General features: G+C 33.5%; 6 protein-coding genes, 1 long non-coding RNA gene and 1 other non-coding gene across 9 annotated transcripts; 5 read left to right on the top strand and 3 right to left on the bottom strand.

Moving 5' to 3' along the window:
* The first annotated feature begins 902 nt into the window (after positions 1–902).
* Positions 903–2,605, top strand: LOC108826435 (probable inorganic phosphate transporter 1-3). Its single transcript, XM_056993658.1, has 2 exons — positions 903–1,303; positions 1,441–2,605. The coding sequence occupies exons 1-2, from the start codon at positions 903–905 to the stop codon at positions 2,603–2,605; spliced, it is 1,566 nt and encodes a 521-aa protein (XP_056849638.1).
* A 932-nt stretch (positions 2,606–3,537) lies between these two features.
* LOC108826555 (ethylene-responsive transcription factor ERF096) lies at positions 3,538–4,235 on the bottom strand. Its single transcript, XM_018599928.2, has one exon. It carries the CDS (start codon positions 4,213–4,215, stop codon positions 3,814–3,816), a length of 402 nt encoding a protein of 133 aa, XP_018455430.1. The 5' UTR covers positions 4,216–4,235; the 3' UTR covers positions 3,538–3,813.
* Positions 4,236–10,909: 6,674 nt separating this feature from the next.
* On the top strand, positions 10,910–12,390 carry LOC108824437 (electron transfer flavoprotein subunit beta, mitochondrial). Its single transcript, XM_056995084.1, has 6 exons — positions 10,910–11,070; positions 11,154–11,438; positions 11,560–11,640; positions 11,709–11,803; positions 11,879–12,114; positions 12,256–12,390. The coding sequence occupies exons 1-5, from the start codon at positions 11,002–11,004 to the stop codon at positions 12,102–12,104; spliced, it is 756 nt and encodes a 251-aa protein (XP_056851064.1). The 5' UTR covers positions 10,910–11,001; the 3' UTR covers positions 12,105–12,114; positions 12,256–12,390.
* Positions 12,391–12,519: 129 nt separating this feature from the next.
* On the top strand, positions 12,520–13,828 carry LOC108827233 (uncharacterized). Its single transcript, XM_018600593.2, has 3 exons — positions 12,520–12,883; positions 13,395–13,509; positions 13,601–13,828. The coding sequence occupies exons 1-3, from the start codon at positions 12,816–12,818 to the stop codon at positions 13,826–13,828; spliced, it is 411 nt and encodes a 136-aa protein (XP_018456095.2). The 5' UTR covers positions 12,520–12,815.
* Positions 13,829–14,227: 399 nt separating this feature from the next.
* LOC130500271 (uncharacterized) lies at positions 14,228–14,940 on the top strand. Its single transcript, XR_008938886.1, has 2 exons — positions 14,228–14,488; positions 14,677–14,940. It is a non-coding gene; the product is annotated as an uncharacterized LOC130500271 (long non-coding RNA).
* Positions 14,911–19,206, bottom strand: LOC108827232 (1-aminocyclopropane-1-carboxylate oxidase homolog 10). 2 transcript variants are annotated; one of them, XM_056995083.1, is made up of 5 exons: positions 19,067–19,206; positions 16,357–16,865; positions 15,615–15,691; positions 15,370–15,467; positions 14,911–15,286 (listed from the first exon to the last, which is right to left on the bottom strand). In XM_056995083.1, the coding sequence occupies exons 2-5, from the start codon at positions 16,854–16,856 to the stop codon at positions 15,035–15,037; spliced, it is 927 nt and encodes a 308-aa protein (XP_056851063.1). In that variant the 5' UTR covers positions 16,857–16,865; positions 19,067–19,206; the 3' UTR covers positions 14,911–15,034. The 2 variants fall into 2 exon arrangements, with proteins under 2 accessions (XP_056851063.1, XP_018456094.1); XM_018600592.2 differs by having other exon boundaries at positions 15,370–15,691.
* Positions 18,730–18,802, bottom strand: TRNAA-AGC (transfer RNA alanine (anticodon AGC)). Its single transcript has one exon. It is a non-coding gene; the product is annotated as a tRNA-Ala (tRNA).
* On the top strand, positions 18,982–20,279 carry LOC108825726 (uncharacterized). The gene is made up of 5 exons (XM_018599072.2): positions 18,982–19,215; positions 19,428–19,542; positions 19,628–19,717; positions 19,803–19,901; positions 20,000–20,279. Exons 1-5 carry the CDS (start codon positions 19,148–19,150, stop codon positions 20,099–20,101), a joined length of 474 nt encoding a protein of 157 aa, XP_018454574.1. The 5' UTR covers positions 18,982–19,147; the 3' UTR covers positions 20,102–20,279.
* The last annotated feature ends 889 nt before the right edge of the window (positions 20,280–21,168 follow it).

The raw sequence follows: 21,168 nt of genomic DNA, 5'->3' as shown, positions 1-21,168 counted from the left end.
CTAATTGGATTTAAATTGTAATAGTTTCATAATTTGTAATCTTATAATCCAAATTTTAAAGTTCATTATTTTGCAATTTATGAAATTATAACGTTTCTACAAAATTTTAAAGAGAAAATGATATATATAAAATAACTAAGATTAATTATTGTATTGTTTGGAAACATTGATAGTAGTATAAAAATATATTGTTTGGAAACATTGATAGTAGTATAAAGAAATAAGTATATTGTTTGGAAACATGGATAGTAGTATAAAGAAAAGAACATTAGTGATTTAATGTAGGTTTAATTATAAAGTATGAAGGTGTATTTAATTTAAAAACTTACAAAATAAATATTAGGTCCAACAGAATGTTTTTGTTTTAATAAGATATATAGATCTTTAAAAGAAATAGAGACTATGTGCAGACCATAACATACCGAAAGAAGAAGACAAATTAAGAAAGTGATGAGAATTAAAATAAACAAAAATAAAAATTTGGATATACCCTTCAGATGCCGGAGACTAAGCTTCTCCGACCTCTATAAATTTCCGACGTCTGTGAAACCACAATCACAACCACTTTGACCTACCTCTCTCTCTATCAATAATTTTCTCTCCTTTGCCTCGTCCTTCTCATTCGCCATCGTTAACACAACGTGACGGTAAGATTAGTTACAAGTTTATTGTATCTTCATCCATATTTCGCACACACAAAACATATGATATTTTTATATATATAATCAAAACTTTTTGTTTGCACTCGCTTAAAAGCATTCGATTATGTATATTTTAGAAATCTTACATTAAAAAATCTTACAGTTAAGTCTTGATATATTAAATAGCATACAATACTTACAAAAACAAACAAAAATATACAATATTAACTTTTTAACTGCATAAAAACAGGAGAGGCTAAGATGGCTGAACAACAATTAGGAGTGCTAAAGGCACTCGATGTTGCGAAAACGCAACTTTACCATTTCACAGCGATTGTCATCGCTGGTATGGGTTTCTTTACTGATGCCTACGATCTCTTCTGCGTCTCCTTGGTAACCAAGCTTCTTGGTCGTCTCTACTACTTCAATCCATTGTCCGAAAAGCCTGGATCACTTCCCCCTCATGTCGCGGCTGCAGTTAATGGTGTGGCTCTCTGTGGAACTCTTGCTGGTCAGCTATTCTTCGGATGGCTCGGTGACAAACTCGGACGGAAGAAAGTGTATGGTATCACTTTGATCATGATGATTGTGTGCTCTGTGGCTTCCGGTCTCTCTTTTGGTAACAAAGCGAAGGGTGTCATGACCACTCTTTGTTTCTTCAGGTACAATTATCATTACGACATACACATGATTTAATAATAGTCTCATAGTGAATACGCTTGTTTCAAAAATTATTGATATGGACTAATTATGTAGTTAAAATATACATTAACATATTTAAACAATTTTGTTAATTTAGGTTTTGGCTGGGATTTGGCATTGGAGGTGATTACCCTCTTTCCGCTACCATTATGTCTGAATACGCTAACAAGAAGACTCGTGGGGCTTTCATCGCTGCTGTTTTCGCCATGCAAGGTGTTGGTATCTTAGCCGGAGGTTTCGTAGCACTTGCTGTCTCTTCCATTTTTGACAAAAAGTTTCCAGCTCCAACCTATGCAGTCGATAGGGTTCTCTCAACCCCTCCACAAGCTGACTATATTTGGAGAATCATCGTCATGTTTGGTGCTCTACCCGCAGCCTTGACTTACTACTGGCGTATGAAGATGCCTGAAACTGCTCGTTACACAGCTTTGGTTGCAAAGAACATCAAACAGGCTACACAAGACATGTCCAAGGTGTTACAAGTGGAACTTGAGATGGAGGAAAGAGCAGAGGATATCGTTAAAGATCCTAGACTTAACTATGGCTTGTTCTCCAAGGAATTTGCCAAACGTCATGGTCTTCCCCTCCTTGGATGTACATCCACTTGGTTCTTGCTAGACATTGCATTTTACAGCCAAAACTTGTTTCAAAAAGATATATTTTCGGCTATTGGATGGATCCCAAAGGCAGCAACCATGAACGCAATCCACGAGGTTTTCATGATTGCTAGGGCACAAACACTCATTGCACTTTGCAGTACCGTCCCCGGCTATTGGTTCACGGTTGCATTTATTGATATTATGGGAAGGTTTGCGATCCAACTAATGGGATTTTTTATGATGACTGTTTTTATGTTTGCAATCGCCTTCCCGTACGACCATTGGATCAAACCAGACAACCGTATCGGCTTCGTTGTTATGTACTCTCTCACCTTTTTCTTCGCCAATTTTGGTCCAAATGCAACCACCTTCATTGTACCGGCTGAAATCTTCCCAGCCAGGCTAAGGTCCACATGCCATGGAATATCAGCTGCAACAGGTAAGGCTGGAGCCATCGTGGGAGCTTTTGGATTCTTATACGCAGCACAGCCACAGGACAAGACCAAGACAGACGCAGGATATCCACCAGGCATTGGAGTCAAGAATTCTCTGATCATGCTTGGTGTCATTAATTTTGTCGGTATGCTCTTCACCTTCCTTGTTCCTGAACCCAAGGGAAAGTCCCTTGAAGAGCTCTCTGGTGAGACTGAGGTTGAGAAATAATCAAATGATATGTAATATTGTTTTGGTTTTTTTTTTTTTCTCTTTTCAATTTTATTGTCCCTTTGCGTGATGCACTAAAAACGTATGTTTGTAATGCGGAGAACTTCAATTTTTACTGTCCTGAGTGAAAAACTTGTAATGCACACTTTGTTATCTAATCATCAATCTCAAAGAAATCTTTTTAAATATGATTTAATTTCTATTTAAGGACATTCATTTACTGTTCAGGAGCAACTATTGTTACCAACTATAGTCGTCACTTTGATGCATGTTCGTTTCAGGATAATATTGGTAAATAAGCAAGAATAAATTGACAGTTAAATGAGAAGTAGAATACTTACAGGTGTTTATTGACTTTACATACGGGATTTGATACACTATCCTAACAATGTAATGTATGATAACTTTCTGATAGACTAAGATAGTTTTTGAGACATAACGTTCAGAGTTAATGAATATAGCTAGTGTCAACAACACCAGAATAATGACATGTCTTCTCAGTTCATTTGGAGGAGTTTCAGAGATGTTGAGAGTTCTTCAACGCTTTCACAATCTCACATCCCTCTCGATCAACAAATTCAATATGACTGACAAACGATATAAGAATTCAATCGATATACGTTGTTCACATAGAACTTTTAAGTTTAGACTATGTATTAAGTTAGATTCTCATATATATTATTGTAATAGAAAAGTTAAAACTTATTGGTACTGATAATATTATTTTCATCATTATTGTTTGTCATTATTTATTATAGCTCATAGTTATTTTCACTGTTCTTTATTATTCCGTTATAAACTTTACCCTTTTGTGTTATCAAGATGTAACTAAAAGGAATAACAATAGCAATTTGTATATCTCCTTGTTAAACAAGTTCTACAACAGATGCCAGAAAGAAAAGAAAAAACAATAGCAATTGCTATATCTCTTTATTTATCATCACGATCTGAGCCATATCAGATCATATAGTTTGCATTCAAAACAAACATCAAAGGATGATTTCGTATAGTTTGTCATTCTTTTCAAATCATCATACATATTCTCGAAAAGTAAAATAGGTCACCACCATTCGGTCGCTTTCAATCGAAAAATATGGGTTCCTTATGCTCCAATCATGGTCATATATTGCATGTAGTTTATTTGTATATACTAATTATATCATAAACGTTGTTGGTTTTGTGATAAGTAATGACGAATAATATTTCACTCACTTCTTCTTTCCCTTGTTAATATTGTTCTTGTTGGGATTCTCTCCATCCTCGAGAAGTTCCTCCAAAACACTATTATCCAAATACTCAAATTCAAAAACTTGCCTAGAAGAAGAAGCGGAGGAGGAGGACGAAGATCCAGCCGCTGTGGCCGCACCACCACTACCCATATTATACTCATGAGGGAAATTTAGAATCGCGGCTTGGCCTCTCATGGAGTAGGCGGCTTGATCATAGGCTCTAGCTGCTTCCTCCGCAGTATCAAACGTTCCAAGCCATACACGTTCACCATGCTTCCTCGAATCGCGTATCTCCGCCGCGTATTTTCCCCAAGGCCGTCTTCGAACTCCCCGGTACTTTCCTTGCTCACCTCCACCACCACCACGACCTCCTTGTTCCATAAATATGTATGTGTATATGTGTATAGAGTTTATAATATTGAACAATAAACAAGGATTGTGTCTTGCGTATGTGCTAACTCGAATACGTGTTTGTGTGTTTTTCTGTTACATGTGTTTGACGGGATTTGATTTGAGAAATTTATAGGCGGCGAAACAAATGTGGGTCTAACTAGGACCTAATATTCGAGCCCGACATATATACTGTAAGAATATAACTCCATTGTGTTAGAATTTTCTTACGCATTGAAATTCTTCCTTTAAATATTATTTAAATATAAAGAATTTCTAAGCTTCTGGATTTATAGTCATGTTCAACGTTAAAATACAGCTGTATGTTTGTAAAATATGTGCTTCCTTGGGTGATAACACAGATGAATTTTCTTACAAAAAGTATATGTTTCAACTTCCAAGTGAATAAAGAGAAAATAAAGAGAAACTATATTGGTCGTGGTGGGCTCACAGGCAACGCAACGTTGGAAATAATGTTTGACTTTGATTGTCCGCACGTGTGTTGACTGTCGAGTAAGCAAAACTTAGATTTTAAAGCTTTTTACATAGACCAGGATAATGAATTTCTTATAAAAGGGATCTAAATCGAACTTTTTTACTAATAAGGCGTCGAAGTAGCTGCTTTTATCTTCTGAAACAAATGCAATTCCCATATCTAATTTTTTTTTTTAAAGTAATGGAAAGGCGCATACTGATCGGCTGCCTCGGCGTCAGAGACTCATGTCTTTTGCAACAAGAAAGCTAAAATCTTCTAGAAACTTTGAGTTTTAAATTAAAAAACACTCATGCCAAAATCAAAACTAATCTCCAATATTTGTATACAGAAAAGCGATTATTATCATTTACAAAATTACTTCTAATCATTTAAAACGCTACTATGACATATTCATATTATTCATATTAAAATATTTTTGGTTAAACTAGTTTACGTTTGTTAAAAATATTCATATTAAAATATTTTTGGTTGTTTATACAATAACAGGTGTGTTACAAAAAAAAATACAATAACAGGTAAAATGATAAAATAAAAAAATAAAAATAAAAGAACATACAAGTAAACGAAAAAAGCAAACTATATACACAACCTAATTTACCTAGATCTGGATCATTATTAATCATAATTCTAACCAAATTTTACAATTGGTTGCCTCCATCATCATCAAAGAATCTAATCAGAGCTCCACTACCATCTTCAAAGCGAGCTGCAAGCTGAGAAGAGCCCTTGATGGGATTTGATTTAAAACAAAACCCAACCCATATGTCGCATCTTATCACCGATATACTTCTATCGCCTTACAACTAGACCATAGCCATTCAAACTATCGTGGATTTACAGAAAGACAAACAAAGAAAACGTGGGAGAACACGTTCAGATCCACCCCAAATGTCTTGAACGCTGATCCCATTCACTTAACACCCATACCATGCTCGGTCTGAGTAGCTGCTGGTGTTTGAGGGCTTCTCCCGGCTATCGTTGCTCGTGGAATCTTTGACATACAATCATGCCGGTTTCTTTGTTTGCGATTATGCTGGTTTCTTTTATTTAACTTGTTAATGTTATTGTAATGCCCCGACCGCTCACAGATGTCCGCTTTCTCGCTCTTTCGGTCCGTGAACTTCATTCCGTTCTAAACGTCGGGTCGTTATATTTTTTCTAAGATTTGAAATCATTGTTTAATGGCCCTGACATTTTCCCATGCTTTGGCCTCACTTTCACGCTATCGCGAATAACTTTCCGAAGTCATTCATCCTTCCATTATATATTCAAGTTCAAACACGTTTAATTCTAGAATTTTAAACGGATGTATACTGGAAAAGTTAAGCGCACTTTGGTAATATAGGTAGGTAAATCAATTATCTTAAATCTTTCCATATACCACAGATCAGGATATTATAATTCATCCCTTTTCAAAGAACGCAACGTCCTCGTTGCGCTTCACGACATGTTTCAAGTGTCTCTCGGGTCAGAACCGAGATAACTAACCACTTGTAACGTCTTGACCATCTACGGCTAATTGGCCACTCATGTCCGCTCTCTCATGTCCGCTCTCTCGGCCCGTGGATCCATCCCGTTCCAACGGTCGGTTCGTTAATTTTTTCCAAGGATTGAAATCGTTGTTTACTGACCCTGCAATCAGCACATGATTTTTCCCCGTGCTTTGGCCTCACTTGCACGCTACCATGAATTATTTTCAGATAGGTCACATATCTTTCCACTTCGTCATCTCAAGCACGCTTAACTCTAGAGTTTTAAATTGATGGGTGTCAGAAAAGATAACTGCACTTTAGTGATATAGATAACCAAATCAATTCTCTTAAACATTTATTTATACCACAAACCAAAAATGTTACAGTTATTTTTTTAATGGTATCCTCATTTGGCTAGTTATTGTCATAGTTTCTCTTTGTGCAGATTTCAGTTTTTATGTTTTCTTATTTTTATAATTTTCTGTCAGAATCTAAAATTTGGTTTACAATTTAAAATTTAACCAAAATTGATCTGATTAAAACTGGCATTTAATTTAGAAATTAGCTAAATGCACATGATGGGACAACTTTACTGTCTAGCAATGGAGGCACCGTTATGTGGGATTTGAGGCATTTACATAATTATGGAAAAAGTTGTGTGTCCTGGATACAAATTCCCTAAAAATTATATGCTACAGCCAAATTTTTAAGATTACTTCAGATAATCGATCGAGACCAATGCAAATGATGCATGGTACTTTTATTATTAAACATATTATTTTAAATATGAAAAATTTGATTATTTGTAAGAATTTCTACTGAAATCATTATTAATTCTTCATTTCGTTTTGTGAGTTGCGATCACTAAAATTCCTCCATTTCCATATGATGAATTTTCAAACTTTCTAAAGATATTTGTTTAGGGTTCTGATGTATGGTACTTTACTAATTAATAATTAAAAACTTCAGATATCAGAAGCTAGTTATTGGTAAGAATTATATTTTAGAATTGTTATGGTTAAGAGATATGAATTTTTTTTTTAAATGTACATTTAAGATTGACAATTAATTGTTCTCTTGATATGTTTAAAATTTTCTAAAAATATACTATTTCATAAACGGAAAGACTACCACATAACACAAACACATCATTTTCTCAAAAAGAAAAAAAACACAACACACATAGCTCTTACAACAAAAATGCACAAGGCAATTGTGTAGTGAAGTGACAGAATGCCGTTTCTCAAGCATCGTAAGGGGAGATGAATCTAAAATCCAGAAGAAACAAAAAAAACATTTGTTTGTAAATTAATAGTACAAGAAAATAATAATTATAAACATTGTGTGGATGATAATGAACAAGAATCAGAATCTCTTTTGGTTAATGTGCGAGTGGTATGTTGAGATTGGGGTCACCAACATAGACTGTGCAACTCTTTTGCAGTCTTCGTTCACGAACCAAATTTATTAAAGGATCTTTAATAATCACAACGAGAATCTGGCAAACGTATAGCCGACGTTGGTCCCGCTTACTCCGATTGGTAAGTTTTCAAATTAAATTATTTAAAACTTGGGGAGATTTATTGTCATTTTCAATAAACTTATAGCCGACGTTCAAAGGCTTCGAATGTAATCACAAAACAAATGTAAATTAAATACAGTATATTAAGGAACAAATGTAAATTAAATACAGTATACTAACGATGCACCTTGAACTGTATTTTTTTAGAATGGGTATGCAGAACAAGTCTAGAATAAATGCAGTCCAATTATAAGAGGATTTCCATTGTAAAACTCAATTTTTTCTTTTAAAATGGAGTAAAAATGAATATGAAGTAAAAGTGCTCTAATCCTACTCTATTTTTCACTCTATAATGGATTCATGAATAAACAAAAAATAGATTACTCCATTTATGAAGTAAACTTCAAAATAAAGTGAGATATAAAGTTGGATTAAAACATTTGTTACTCCATATTCACTTTTACTCCATTTTGGAGTAAAAAATAGAGTCGGGTTGGAGACGCTCTAGTACATTATGTACTGCATTTTGTGATCATTTACCTATATGATCAATATGTTATATTTTCAATTTTTTAGAAATATATTTTTGGAAAGTTATCACTTTTGAAAATTTGGATAACTATGATTTTTGCTAGAGAACTATTGTAGATTTTAGATTGTGATTTAGAAATTAGGATAACATTTTTTGTTGATATATGAGTATTTATTAGAATTTTTTTAATCAATAGGTTATATTTTTACATAAATTTTTTAAAATGCTATTTTGGAAAATTATCATTTTTATTGGGAACTATTGTAGAATTAGGATAGATAAATGAGTACTCTTTCAGAATTTTTAATCAATAAGTTGTATTCTTCAAATAAACTTTTTAGGCATGCTATATTTTAAGTTATCATTTTTATTAAGAATTATTGTAGATTTGGGATTGTGACTTAGAAATTAGGATAACAAGAATTTTTGTTGATAAAAAGGTATTATTTTAGAAATTTTGATCAATAGGTTGTATTTTCTAAACAAACTTTTAAACAGTTTTATTTTTGGAAAATTATCATTTTTATAGAGACTATTGTAGATTTGGGATAGTGATTTAGAAATTAGTACAAGAAGAATTTTGTTGTATTTGTTAAATAAACTTTTTAAAAATGCTATTTTTGAAAGTTAATTATTTTTGTTGGAAACTATTGTAGATTTGGGATAATGATGTATAAATTAGAATAACAAGATTTTTTGTTAATAAATGAGTATTCTTTTAGAATTTGTGATCAATATGTTGCATTTTTTAAATAAACTTTTTAAAAATGCTATTTTTGGAAAGTTATCATTTTAATAGAGAACTATTGTAGATTTGAGATTGTGATTTAGAAGTTAAGATAACAAAAAGTTTTAGTTATAGGTGAGTATTCTTTTAGAAATTTTGAAACAATAGTTTGTACTTTTCAAATAAACGTTTAAAATGCTATTTATGGAAAGTTATCATATTATAGATAACTATTGTAGATTTGAGATTGTGATTTAAAAATTAGGGTAACAAAAAAATTTCTTGATAGATGAGTATTCTTTAGGAATTTTAATTAGTAAGTTATATTTTAAAATAAACTTTTAAAATGTTATTTTTGATAGTTATCATTTTTATAGATAACTTTTGTAGATTTTGGATTGTGATTTAGAAATTAGGATAATATTTTTTTTGTTGATAGATGAGTTTCTTTTAGGTTGATTGATCAATAGGTTGTCTTTTTAAACAAACTGTTAAAAAATGCTATTTTAGGAAAGTTAATCATTATTGTTTGGAACTATTGTAGGTTTAGGATAATGAATATGTTGATAGAAGAGAATTCTTTTAGAAATTTTGATTAATATGTTATATTTTTAAATAAACTTTTAAAAATTCTATTTTTGGAAAGTTATTGTTTTTTTTTAAGAAATATTGTAGATATTGGGATTGTGATTTAAAAATCATATAAACAAAAATATTTTTTTATATATGAATATTCTTTTATGAATTTTGATCAATAAGTTGTATTTTTAAAATAAACTTTAAAATACTATTTTGGAAAGTTATTATTTTTGGTAGAGATCTAATTTAGATTCAAGATTGTGATTTTAATATTAGGATAACAAAAGTTTTTGTTGATAGAAGAGTATTCTTTTAGAAATTTGATCAATAGATTTTATTTTTTAAATAAAATTTTAAAATGCTATTATTAAAAATGTATCATTTTTAATAGTGAACTATTGTAGATTTTGGATTATTATTTAAAAATCAGGATCACAAGAATTTTTGTTGATAGATGAGTATTCTTTCAAAAAATATTTTAATTATAAGTTGTATTTCTAAAATATATTTTTTAAAATGCTATTTTGGAAGTTATCATTTTTATTGGGATCTATTATAGATTTATGATAGTGATTTAGAAATAAGGATAACAAAATAATTTGTTGATAGAAAAGTATTTTTTTTCAGAAATGTTGATCAATAGGTTGTATTTTTAAACAAACTTTAAAAATGCTATTTTTGGAAAGTTATCATTTTTATAGAAAACTATTGTGGATTTGAGATTGTTATTTAAAAATTAGGATAAGAAAAATTTCCGTTGATAGATGAGTGTTCTTTTAAAAATTTTGATCAGTAGTTTGTATTTGTTAAATAAACTTTTTAAAAATGCTCTTTTAGGAAAGTTAATCATTATTTTTTGTACCTATTGTAGAATTGGGATAGCAATTTAGAAATTAGGATAACAATTTTTTGTTGAAAAATGAATATTATTTTATTAATTGTAATCAGTATGTTTCTTTTTTTAATTTAACTTTTTAAAAATGTTTTTTCTGAAAAGTTTTCATATTTATTGAGGATTATTGTAGAGTTGAGATTGTGATTTAGAAATTAGGATAATAATAATTTTGGTTGATAGAAGAATATTTTTTTTACAATTTTTGATCAGTTTTTGTATCACACTCTAGAACCCATAAAATAATCATATATCATTCAATTTTGATTGTGTCTGATTGGTTCAGATAACCCAAAGAAATATATACTTATGAAGCAACAATAGCATTGAGTTTGAATCACTACAACAATAGCATTGGACTGTTTTCCGAAAACATATAAAGTCGGTATAAAATGAAATCTTGAAGAAGGCGACACAAAACAGTAAAACTAAACCGAAAAAACTTAAACCGGACGGAACCAAAAAAACGAAGATCACGCCATCTTTTGATGAGTCATCATCAACCTTAGATCCACACCAAACACACAAAAGTGCCCCTCTGTCTATCTCCCCGGACGATGAAGATTCTCGTCGCCGTTAAGCGTGTCGTCGACTACGCCGTCAAGATCCGTGTCAAACCCGACAAGGTAAAAAAAAATCAAAAAAAAAAACCCAATCTCTAAATATCCCCACTGAAACACCGTTTAAAAATTCGATCCTTTTTATATAGACCGGCGTAGATACCCAGAACGTCAAGATGTCGATGAACCCGTTCTGCGAGATCGCGCTCGAGGAAGCTCTTCGGATCAAAGAAGCTGGGTTCGCCAAAGAGGTCGTCGCAGTGAGCATCGGCCCTTCGCAGTGCGTTGACACGCTTCGCACTGGTCTTGCCATGGGCGCGGATCGAGCGATCCACGTCGAGGCCAGTTCTAGCTTCCTCCCTTTGTCCATCGCTAAGATCCTGAAGAGTCTCGCCGACGTCGAGAATCCTGGATTGATTTTCCTCGGGAAACAGGTTCCGTCTCCCTCCCGTTTGTAAAGTTTTCAACTTTATCGACTTTTTAGCTTAAAGTTTGAGATTTTTCAGTCTTCAGAAGCTGAAAGATTCAAACTTTTGGGTCTTTGTAATGTTTTAGGCAATAGATGATGATTGCAATCAAACAGGGCAAATGGTTGCAGCTTTGCTTGGTTGGCCACAAGCTACTTTTGCATCTAAGGTGGGTAACAAGTGATTTTATACATACATTTAATTTATTTTTGTTCATTTCGTCTCTCTGTTTAGTAGGTTGTGTTGGATAAGGATAAGAAGTTTGCAACTGTTGATAGAGAAGTTGATGGAGGTCTTGAAACCCTTAGTATAGATTTACCCGCTGTGATCACGTAAGTTCTTACTTTATTTACATAATAATTGTGTCATGAACTCTAATTGTAACAACTTTGATGTTTGTAATACAGAACTGATCTGAGGTTGAACCAACCAAGATATGCAACACTCCCCAACATAATGAAGGCAAAATCGAAGCCGATTAAGAAAATGACGTTGGAGGATCTGAAAGTGGACATTAAATCAGACATAGAGATCGTGGAAGTCACGGAGCCTCCAAAGAGGAAATCTGGAGTTATCGTTTCTTCCGTGGATGAGTTGATAGATAAGCTCAAAAATGAAGCTCATGTAGTTTGAAGAAACTAACCTTATATGTTTTTTTTTTTTTGTCAACTGGTCACTTTTGGACCTTTTAATCCTCAAACTGAGGTAAGTGGGGGTCGAACCCCCGACGTCAGGGCCCGAAGGCAGAGCTCAGCAGCCACTTGGCTACGAACGACCCGACAACCTTATATGTTTGTCTTCATCATATGTGCGACATGCACACGATGTCATTTTTCTTTCTTCTTTAGATACATTGCTATTTCAGGAATGAAGTAGAAAGTAAATAAATAAAGAACGTGCAAAACAGTTTATTTGGTAAGTTACTTAAAACATTTTTTTTTGTTTTTTTTTTTTGTTTTTAAGTTACTTAAAACATCTTCTCTTTGTTACATTCTTTCTTCTGTTTGATAGTGTGTTAGAGGATTTCGTTAAATGCAAAACACACAATTTCGTTATACTGCAGAACTGACATGAGCTTGAACCAACGATTGCAATTAATACGGAAGAACAGATCGCACTATTTAACAATAATAAAACATAGAAAATTGACTTGTTGTAGTAAAATATTATGGGTTTTGGTCATCTACTCCGAGTTGAATTCCTGCTCGGTCTCCGCTTGACACTACGCGGTCTTCTTGCATCACACCCACCATTCCCTCCCACCGAAGAAGAATATTTTTCTCCTCTCCGTTAGCCAATCTACGAGCGAGCTTGATCAAGAGAAACAAAAAAGAGAGGGGAGAGATGGGTTTCTTCTTGTTTCTTGGAAGAGTTTTCTTCGCTTCTCTCATCATTGTCTCTGCTTGGCAAATGTACGTTTTGTTGCTCTTGTTGTTTCTTCGGAGGAAAATTGCTTCGTGCTACTAGATCTAATATATTGAATTGAGAACCCCTTGTAGGCACTTTCGAGTCTGTCTGAAGCTTATTTTGGTTGCATTTCGCATTTTATTATATTATGCTTTGATCCTAATGTGTCTTAGTTCTACATTTTGAAGTGAAATAAGACTTCCTTTATAGATGTCTCCAAGAGTTTGAATCTCTTATTTTCCAGTTTTGAGTTTTTTTTGTCATAGCTCTTTCTTCATACATATGCTTATGGAGTTGGCCATCCTAAAAATATGTGTAGTTTTATCATCCCATTTTATAGTGCTTCACTGAGAAACACCATTAGTGTTTTACATGAAAGTAAAATAGTTTTCGTACAATAATTTTTATTTCGCTAACTTGGCAGCCCCATATGTTATGAAGCTACTTAAATATTATTTACCTGTTTTAACCATATTACTGAACTTAAACTAAGGCATCTTTGTGGAATTATTATAGGTTCAATGGCTTTGGAGTTGATGGTGGTCCTGCAGCTAAAGAGTGGTCTCTGAAGCTTAATCTGGCTAAGGCAAACCTATCTTATAGATTATGGGTAAATTTACCTAATATAGAGGTAAACGGCCTTATTAAAGCGTTCTTCTCTCGTGTGCTCTCGATTATCTCTATATGAGTCTTTATATGACCTTGAGATTGAATCTTTAAAGGTGAGACAAGGCAGTGTTACCGTTGTTTCCCTGATAGCAATCGGAGGCGTAATCTTTGTTATCAGAAAAATCTTTGGTGCTTATCTGGTTAGGCTTCCTTCTTGTTCATCCCATGTTTATAAAAAAACAGATTCAAAGCTTGACACATGTTTAAATTTTGAACTTTTTTTAGGCTGTTTCAGTGCCGGTTCTGAAATTTTCGTGGTCCAATACGAAATTAAAAAATGAGGCCCTTAATTAATACATTAGAACTTAATCCATAAAAACCTTAAGGTACAATATTAATGAAACCAGTAAAACTTTATGAGTTCTTAAAAATAATTTTTCTTGCATTTTTTTCTACGAAATCATCCATCAAACTTTCACAATCAAGGTATTTGATTATATCTTTCTCAATCGATAGTATAACCAAACCATTTAATCTTTTCTATGACATAGTGGACCGCAAATAAGATTTTATCAACTTCAGTTTTGAAAAGCTTCTGATTTTTCTTTTATATTTTGCTCTTGTAACATTTAGGAGGCGTGAAAGAATTGTTTTGGGATATAATAATTTAACCTCGGAGATAATTATATGTTTACTTAATTTTTTTAATTCTCATATTAACTTATGTCAAAAAGAAATATATGGTTACAAATCTGTGTTACTCAATAAAAATAGGTTTTAGAAGATCCCATTAAACATTACGACAAACAATAACAATGTAAGAAAATTAGGCCTGAATTTTTTTAATAAATCAGAGGCCCCAATCAAATGTTTCTTGCGGATGTGTTCAAAGCCGGCACTGGGCTGTTTACTTTACGGTTGTCAGTCCTATACTATATGATATCTACAACAACGGACCTGAGGATCGTTATTTCTCTCCATTCTGGATAGAGCTCTTGAAGGTTTGTGTTCAGAACTTTTTTAGTTATCATAATCTCAAGTTACTAGCTATGCAATGTGGGGTTTGCTTTGATTAGGATGAAAAGAACGCTGCTTTTACAGCTTCAAATCTTCCGGTCTTACAAATCCAAGATCATCCAGTCTATGAGAATGATTCGGTAATAAAATCTCATTATGTTTGTTATTGCAGAACGTCGCAAGTTTTGGAGCAATGTATACTTATTTTTTGAATGAATAACTCGACACCCTCCAAGAGGAATCTGAAGAACAGTGTTATTGTTTCTTTAGTGGATTAGCTGACGATACATAAGCGCTCAAAAACAAAGCCCATGTAGTTTGAAGAAACTTTATATTTCATTATCACTGTCTGCTACACACATAATCATTTCTTTTTCTTCTTTAGAAACATTGTTAATGTATCAAGTGAAACAAAATAAATATTTTTTTTTAAACATTTTGTCTTTGTTACACTGTTTTAGGTGCAAAAGTATCACACAGTGACACAAATATCTTTATTGTCTTTCCCTCAAGATGGACAACTCTTTATTTCATATTCTAAATGTAGACAAATGTGATTTTCCATTGAAGCCGCCCGCGAGGTATCCTGCAGTGTACTTTGGTATGGTCATATATCTGTACTTAGCAGGGTTTTCATCAGACAGAAGCTCTTTGATCGGTTCATAAACCGTGGAATTCGGAAACAGGTTCGAGCTAAAGAAGCACGCAACTGAAATCCTCGGACCATCTCTGTTTGCCCGTACCCTATGCTCCGCGCTCGAGAACTTGTCATTAGTTATCAGCTGCAATACAAAATCTCTCATATTTTCTCGATAAAGATATTTTTTTCTTAATTAAATAACGCATCAATTGAGAGCTTGCTTGCCTGCATGAAATCACCGATGTTAACGACAAGAGCTCCATGAATAGGAGTTACATCGACCCAATAATCTTTATGAAGAACTTGAAGACCACCGATTTGGTCTTGAACAAGAAGTGTAAGAAAAGAATTATCGGTGTGCTTGCTTATGCCCAAAGTTAGGTCAGGTTGTGGGCAAGGTGGGAAGTAATGGCAAAGCATAAACAAGCCTTTAAGACAATCTATCTTCCTAAGGATCTCAGAGTTCAAACCTAAAGCTTCCGAGAGAAGTTGGAAGAGCAAAGCTCCAAAGTCCATTACATGCTTCGAGTATTCCATCACAGCATCCCTTAAATTAGATTCACTTATTCAGAATTCAAAACACTTTGACAAAAAAGGAATTAAAAAGCAGAAGCATTTGAGCTAAAAACACTCAGATTACGAAATGCTAAAAATAGTTATTGTAGACTAACGATATTCTTCTCTATTATATTTTCCCATGTTCATCATATATAGCTGAGTTACTTTTCAATAATAATATGAAAATTATACAGTAATATATATAATTTATTATCAAACTAACAATATGATATATATATATATATATATATATATATATTAATTTCTCTTTTATGACTCTTAGCCTCTTAGGCAAATATACTGTTTTTTGATGTTGAGATTTCAAATAGAAAACAAAAGGAAAAAAAACTGAAAATAATATTTTAAACAAGAAAAATAGAAACTGTAATTTCTTTTTGTAAAATATATTGTATACATGTTTTTCCATATTTAAAATTCACACAACTTGATCACTGAATTAATTATCAAAGTATTACGTGTAAAACAATTCATTCTTAAACTATCTCTAAACCCTCCTTGCATCCAAATCAGACCGAACCAAATAGAAGTTTCATCAAAAGTTCAAATTTCAAAACCTTTGATTCAAAACAAACCATTAAACCCGACAAAAATTAAATGGTCAACGGATTTGCCAATAAACCCTTTTTTTTTCACCTGCAAGCTACTGGAATTTCATCTGGACTTGCAGCATCTGGAGCAATGTAGCAAACGAAAGAGTCTCTCCAGTTCATACGAGAAGATCGTAGGAGATCGATGTTATTGTTGTAAACAAATCTCTTGTTGACATCTGTAGAACAATACTTATTCTTCACCTCAGGATCTTCTTCGTGAAATCTTCGAACTCCTTGTTTGATATCTTCAAGAACACTTAATGGAACACAGTGGTTGATCACCTGGAAAAACCCCCAGTTCTCAGCTGCGTCTTTGATCTTCGAAACGATGATATTTCTTTCATTGTTTATTTCTCCGAAATCAATGATTGGGACGGTGAGGTTTAAACCGGAGATGTCAGAAGGTTTGTTGTTGGATAAAGTAGAAGGAGGGTAACGGAAGACTCGAGGAAGTTCTGTTATCTCTGCATCTACTAGTCCTTTCACGCCTGCCTTCGTCGAGACAAAAGCTGGCATGCCCATTTTTCCGTAACCTTCTGTCATTATATTTTGCTGATTTGAAAATTCAAAGAAGAAGAAGAGTCAGGTAAGAAAATCGATTAGAGATATAAGTGATCGAAGATAAGTGTTGATGTTTTGTGGTTTCTATGTAACTCATTTATTTATAGAGATATTTTTCAAAAAGTTATTATGAGAGCTATTTTGCATTCTAAATTAGAGTTTATATTAAAAATGTTCTAATGGTATTGTACTTTTCATTGTATCATAGAATAAAAATGAGTTTATAATTTATTGTTCGTATATTACTCTATTTTTTCTTCCAAAATAGAATATTATTATTGTAGTATAACTTAATTATATTATAGGGTTAATCTAGTTTAAATATAAAAAATAGAGTGAATCATTCGAGATATTCTACTGTTTATTTCTTTTGAAATTTAAGTCATTGTAACTTGTAAGGGCAAAAATCAAGAAGACTGAAAGCATCAATCCTGAAAAATCCACTTATAAGTGTTAAGTTAGATGGGCTTCACAATTAAAATCAATTGGTGATAAGAGGAGTGGCTCATCCACTTTATATATTACTAAGAATCCTTTTTAACTACCGATGTGGGACAACTATGTGTCTAATACGCCTCTTCGAGATGATGGCTCTTTGAGCGTTAATCTCGGAATACTCGGGCAAAGATCGATGGGTCAACTTTGGGTCAGATCAATGTGGATCGGGTTGGATTGCGTGGATCGGGCTCTAATACCATGTTAAGCTAGATGAGTTTCACACTTAAAACCAATTGGTGATAAGAGGAGTGACCCATCCACCTTATATATTACTAAGGATCCCTTCCAACTACCGATGTGGAACAACTATGTGTCTAATACGCCTCCTCGAGATGATGGCTCTTTGAGCGTCAATTTCGGAATACTCGGGCAAAGATCGATGTGCCAACTTTGGGTCAGATCGATGTGGATCGGGTTGGATTGCGTGGATCGGGCTCTAATACCATGTTAAGCTAGATGAGTTTCACACTTAAAACCAATTGGTGATAAGAGGAGTGATCCATCCACCTTATATATTACTAAGGATCCCTTCCAACTACCGATGTGGAACAACTATGTGTCTAATAATAAGGTGATAAAATTAGAAGATTAAATATAGAAGTAAATAATTTTAAAAAGAAACTTGAAGTAGCAAGCTTGACAAAGTCAAGTAAAGTTAAACTCAAAATCAACTCATAGAAAAGAAAAATAAGACCATTCAAACTAATTCAAAGCATTACAAGTAATCTTCAGTTGTGTAGGCGTTAACGAGTCCTTTCTTCGCTCCTGCATTAGTCGAGACAGAAGTTAGGAGGTCAAATTTTCCTGATTTTTTTGTGTCATGAGTTTTTATTTTCCCAATTTAAATGTTTACTTTTAATGTTAATGGAGAAACAGAGTTTTTTCGGGGAAATAGAGAAACAGAGTTGAGAGATGGAGAGGATGATGCTTTTTTCTGATAAATTCTATAGGCTAATCCGGTTAGTAGGAAGAAACTGGTTATTTTATTGTTTGATCCGAATTTTAGAATATTTTCTGACTAATGCTAGAAGATGAATTGATCATCTATCACGATTCACCATATAAATAACTTGGAACGAAGTTTATATACAGACCGACCAAGTAACGAGAATTTGAGAGAAAGAGAGATGATGATGATGAAGAACATCCGTGTACTAAGAATCAGTCAAAGACAAATACAGAACTGAAGGTAAGTTTGGGTGGGACCCAGTCCATGTGTTTGAAAAGTCGTCTCTGTAACTTGTTGAAAACGGAGATAGCATCATCATCATAGCTGTAACATGTTGAACGAGCTGTTTTCGAGAGCGATGTGTTCTATCGTACCTTGAAAGAAGAAGGATTAAAAATCAAAATATAGTGGAGATGCGGGGTATCGATCCCCGTACCTCTCGCATGCTAAGCGAGCGCTCTACCATCTGAGCTACATCCCCGTTTTGATTATGTCACTAACATTAAAGTATATATCAACTCTCACTTTTGTACAGAAAAAACCAAACTAGGCTCAACGACCAGACTTTTGGGTTACTGTAATAATATTATAGTCTCCCTATTGGTTTGTTTGTCGGAAAAAAGTAAAATCACCGATTAATTAGATCTGGAGAAGGCAGTTTTTGGTTGGGAGTTAACGTAAACAAAATCCAATACGGTTTTAATTAGATATAAAATAAATAAACTAAAAAAACCAGAAGTATTACTTTTCGCCGAAGAAGAAGATTCCCTCTCTACCTACGTCGATAAATCTACGAGGGAGCTTGACCTTGAGAGGCAAGAGAAAGATGGGTTTCTTCTCGTTTCTTGGAAGAGTTCTCTTCGCTTCTCTCTTCATCCTCTCCGCCTGGCAAATGTAAGTTTTGTTTATTTTTATCCTCTGTTCTCGGGTTGTGCTCTGTGTTGGATTAGATCTAATCTGGAATTGAAAGTCTTTGTATTGCTCTTTCGAGAAATCGAAATGCTTTATCTTAATAAAACCATCTTGTGTTTCGATCTGGATCTCATACAATAATATGTTGTGTTATGAAGCTACTCAAATATCATCTTTGGTTGGACTTTTGTTAGGTTTAATGACTTTGGAGTTGATGGTGGTCCTGCAGCTAAAGAGTTGGCTCCAAAGCTTCATCTAGCCAAGTCACATCTATCTTCTAGATTAGGTGTAACTTTACCTAGCGTAGAGGTTAGTTGTTGATCTTCTTATCTTTCTGTGCTCTCTCTCTATGTGTGTGTGTTTTTGTATGACGTGGAGAATGGATTTTATTTAGGCAAAACAAGTCGTTGTTGCTATAGTTGCATTGAAAGGAGTTGGAGGCTTACTCTTTGTTATCGGAAACATCTTCGGTGCTTATCTTCTGGTTAGGCTTCTTCTTTTTTTCATCACATGTTATACATTCAAGACTTTACCCTTTTGTATTATCTCATTTATTCTTTTTGTGTTAGGCTTTCTACTTGGTGGTTGTCAGTCCTATTCTGTATGATTTCTACAACTACGGACCTGAGGAGCGTCATTTCTCTCCATTGTTGACTGAGTTCTTGCAGGTTTGTCCTGATTTTTCTTTTTTATCAATTGTCTTAATTTCAAGAATCTGGACAAATGATTTAAGATATAAATTCAATACTCCTTTTTGTTATTGCAGAGCGTTGCACTCTTTGGAGCATTACTCTTCTTTATTGGAATGAAGAACTCAACATCCACTAAGAGGAATCTGAAGAGGACTCCTAAGCCGAAAGCTGCTTAGTTGGATTGCCACACTCAATACCTTCAGTTTTTTTTTTTTTTTTTGGTTTTGTTCGGACAAATTCGTTTCTTAACACTTTTGGTTTTCTTTTTGTTGTATGATTCTTAGATTGGCTCATGATATCATATTATGATTTGCTAAAACGTGAACCATGCAGCAATGGACTATGATTTCAAGATCTTGCAAATTCTAAAGTAATGGCATATAAATTAACAAATAATGTAGCTCGAGTAATGGCATATAAAGAGCTAGTGATGCTAGGACTTTTCAAGGGTCCCTATCAAATGATGTAGTATAAAAGATTGTCGAACCAATCCTAAGTGATTCTAATGCAAAGGGAATGCAAGTCTATGCTTAATCTAAGTGCAACCAATTGAGTGAAGTGAAGTGAACTAAAACTAGACTAGAAATGCAATAAAAGAGTGAACTTTCTTTCTCAATATGAAGCAAGTGGACTCATGGGGCTAGGCATTTGATCTTGGGTGATGTAGATCCAATCTAAAGGTGACAAGCTATCAATCAAGCACTTTCCTTATGCCTAGACACAATACTAAACAAGCTCTATCCCTAGATGAATGTTCATTTGCTAAAGCAACTCAAGCATCAAATCCCTTTGGTTGAATGTTACTAAAGCAATCATGGAGAACAAGTCTACTAGCAATCTTAACACCTTTAACAACAAATCTCTTTGGCAAAGTGCATTAAAAGCATTGAAGAGTTGGTTCAGACATTTCATCATACACCTTTCGGGCAGGAAATGTCTAAGGATCTATTTTAGTATGATCAAGACCAAAATAGCATTGAGAACCCTCAACAAGCAAGGAAAGAAGTAGATTTAACACTAAACACCCTAGATCTTCACTAATCACCCTTAATCACCTTAACCCATGAATCCTAGATAGATCTACTCACTAATAGACATGATTAACCCAAAAACCAAAGATGATTCAAGGTTAAACATGCTAGTGAACAAGATAATCCAACAAACACAAAGAAAATAAGATGAAAAAGGATCAAAGATCCAAGCTTTCTTCAAGGTTTACAAATGTGTTTTTGAGAGAAAAAGA

The sequence above is a fragment of the Raphanus sativus genome, chromosome 9 (genome assembly GCF_000801105.2).
Source record: "Raphanus sativus cultivar WK10039 chromosome 9, ASM80110v3, whole genome shotgun sequence".
Classification (NCBI taxonomy): Eukaryota; Viridiplantae; Streptophyta; class Magnoliopsida; order Brassicales; family Brassicaceae; genus Raphanus; species Raphanus sativus.
Note: the sequence above shows the minus strand (reverse complement) of the source record. Positions and strands in the feature narration are given on the sequence as shown.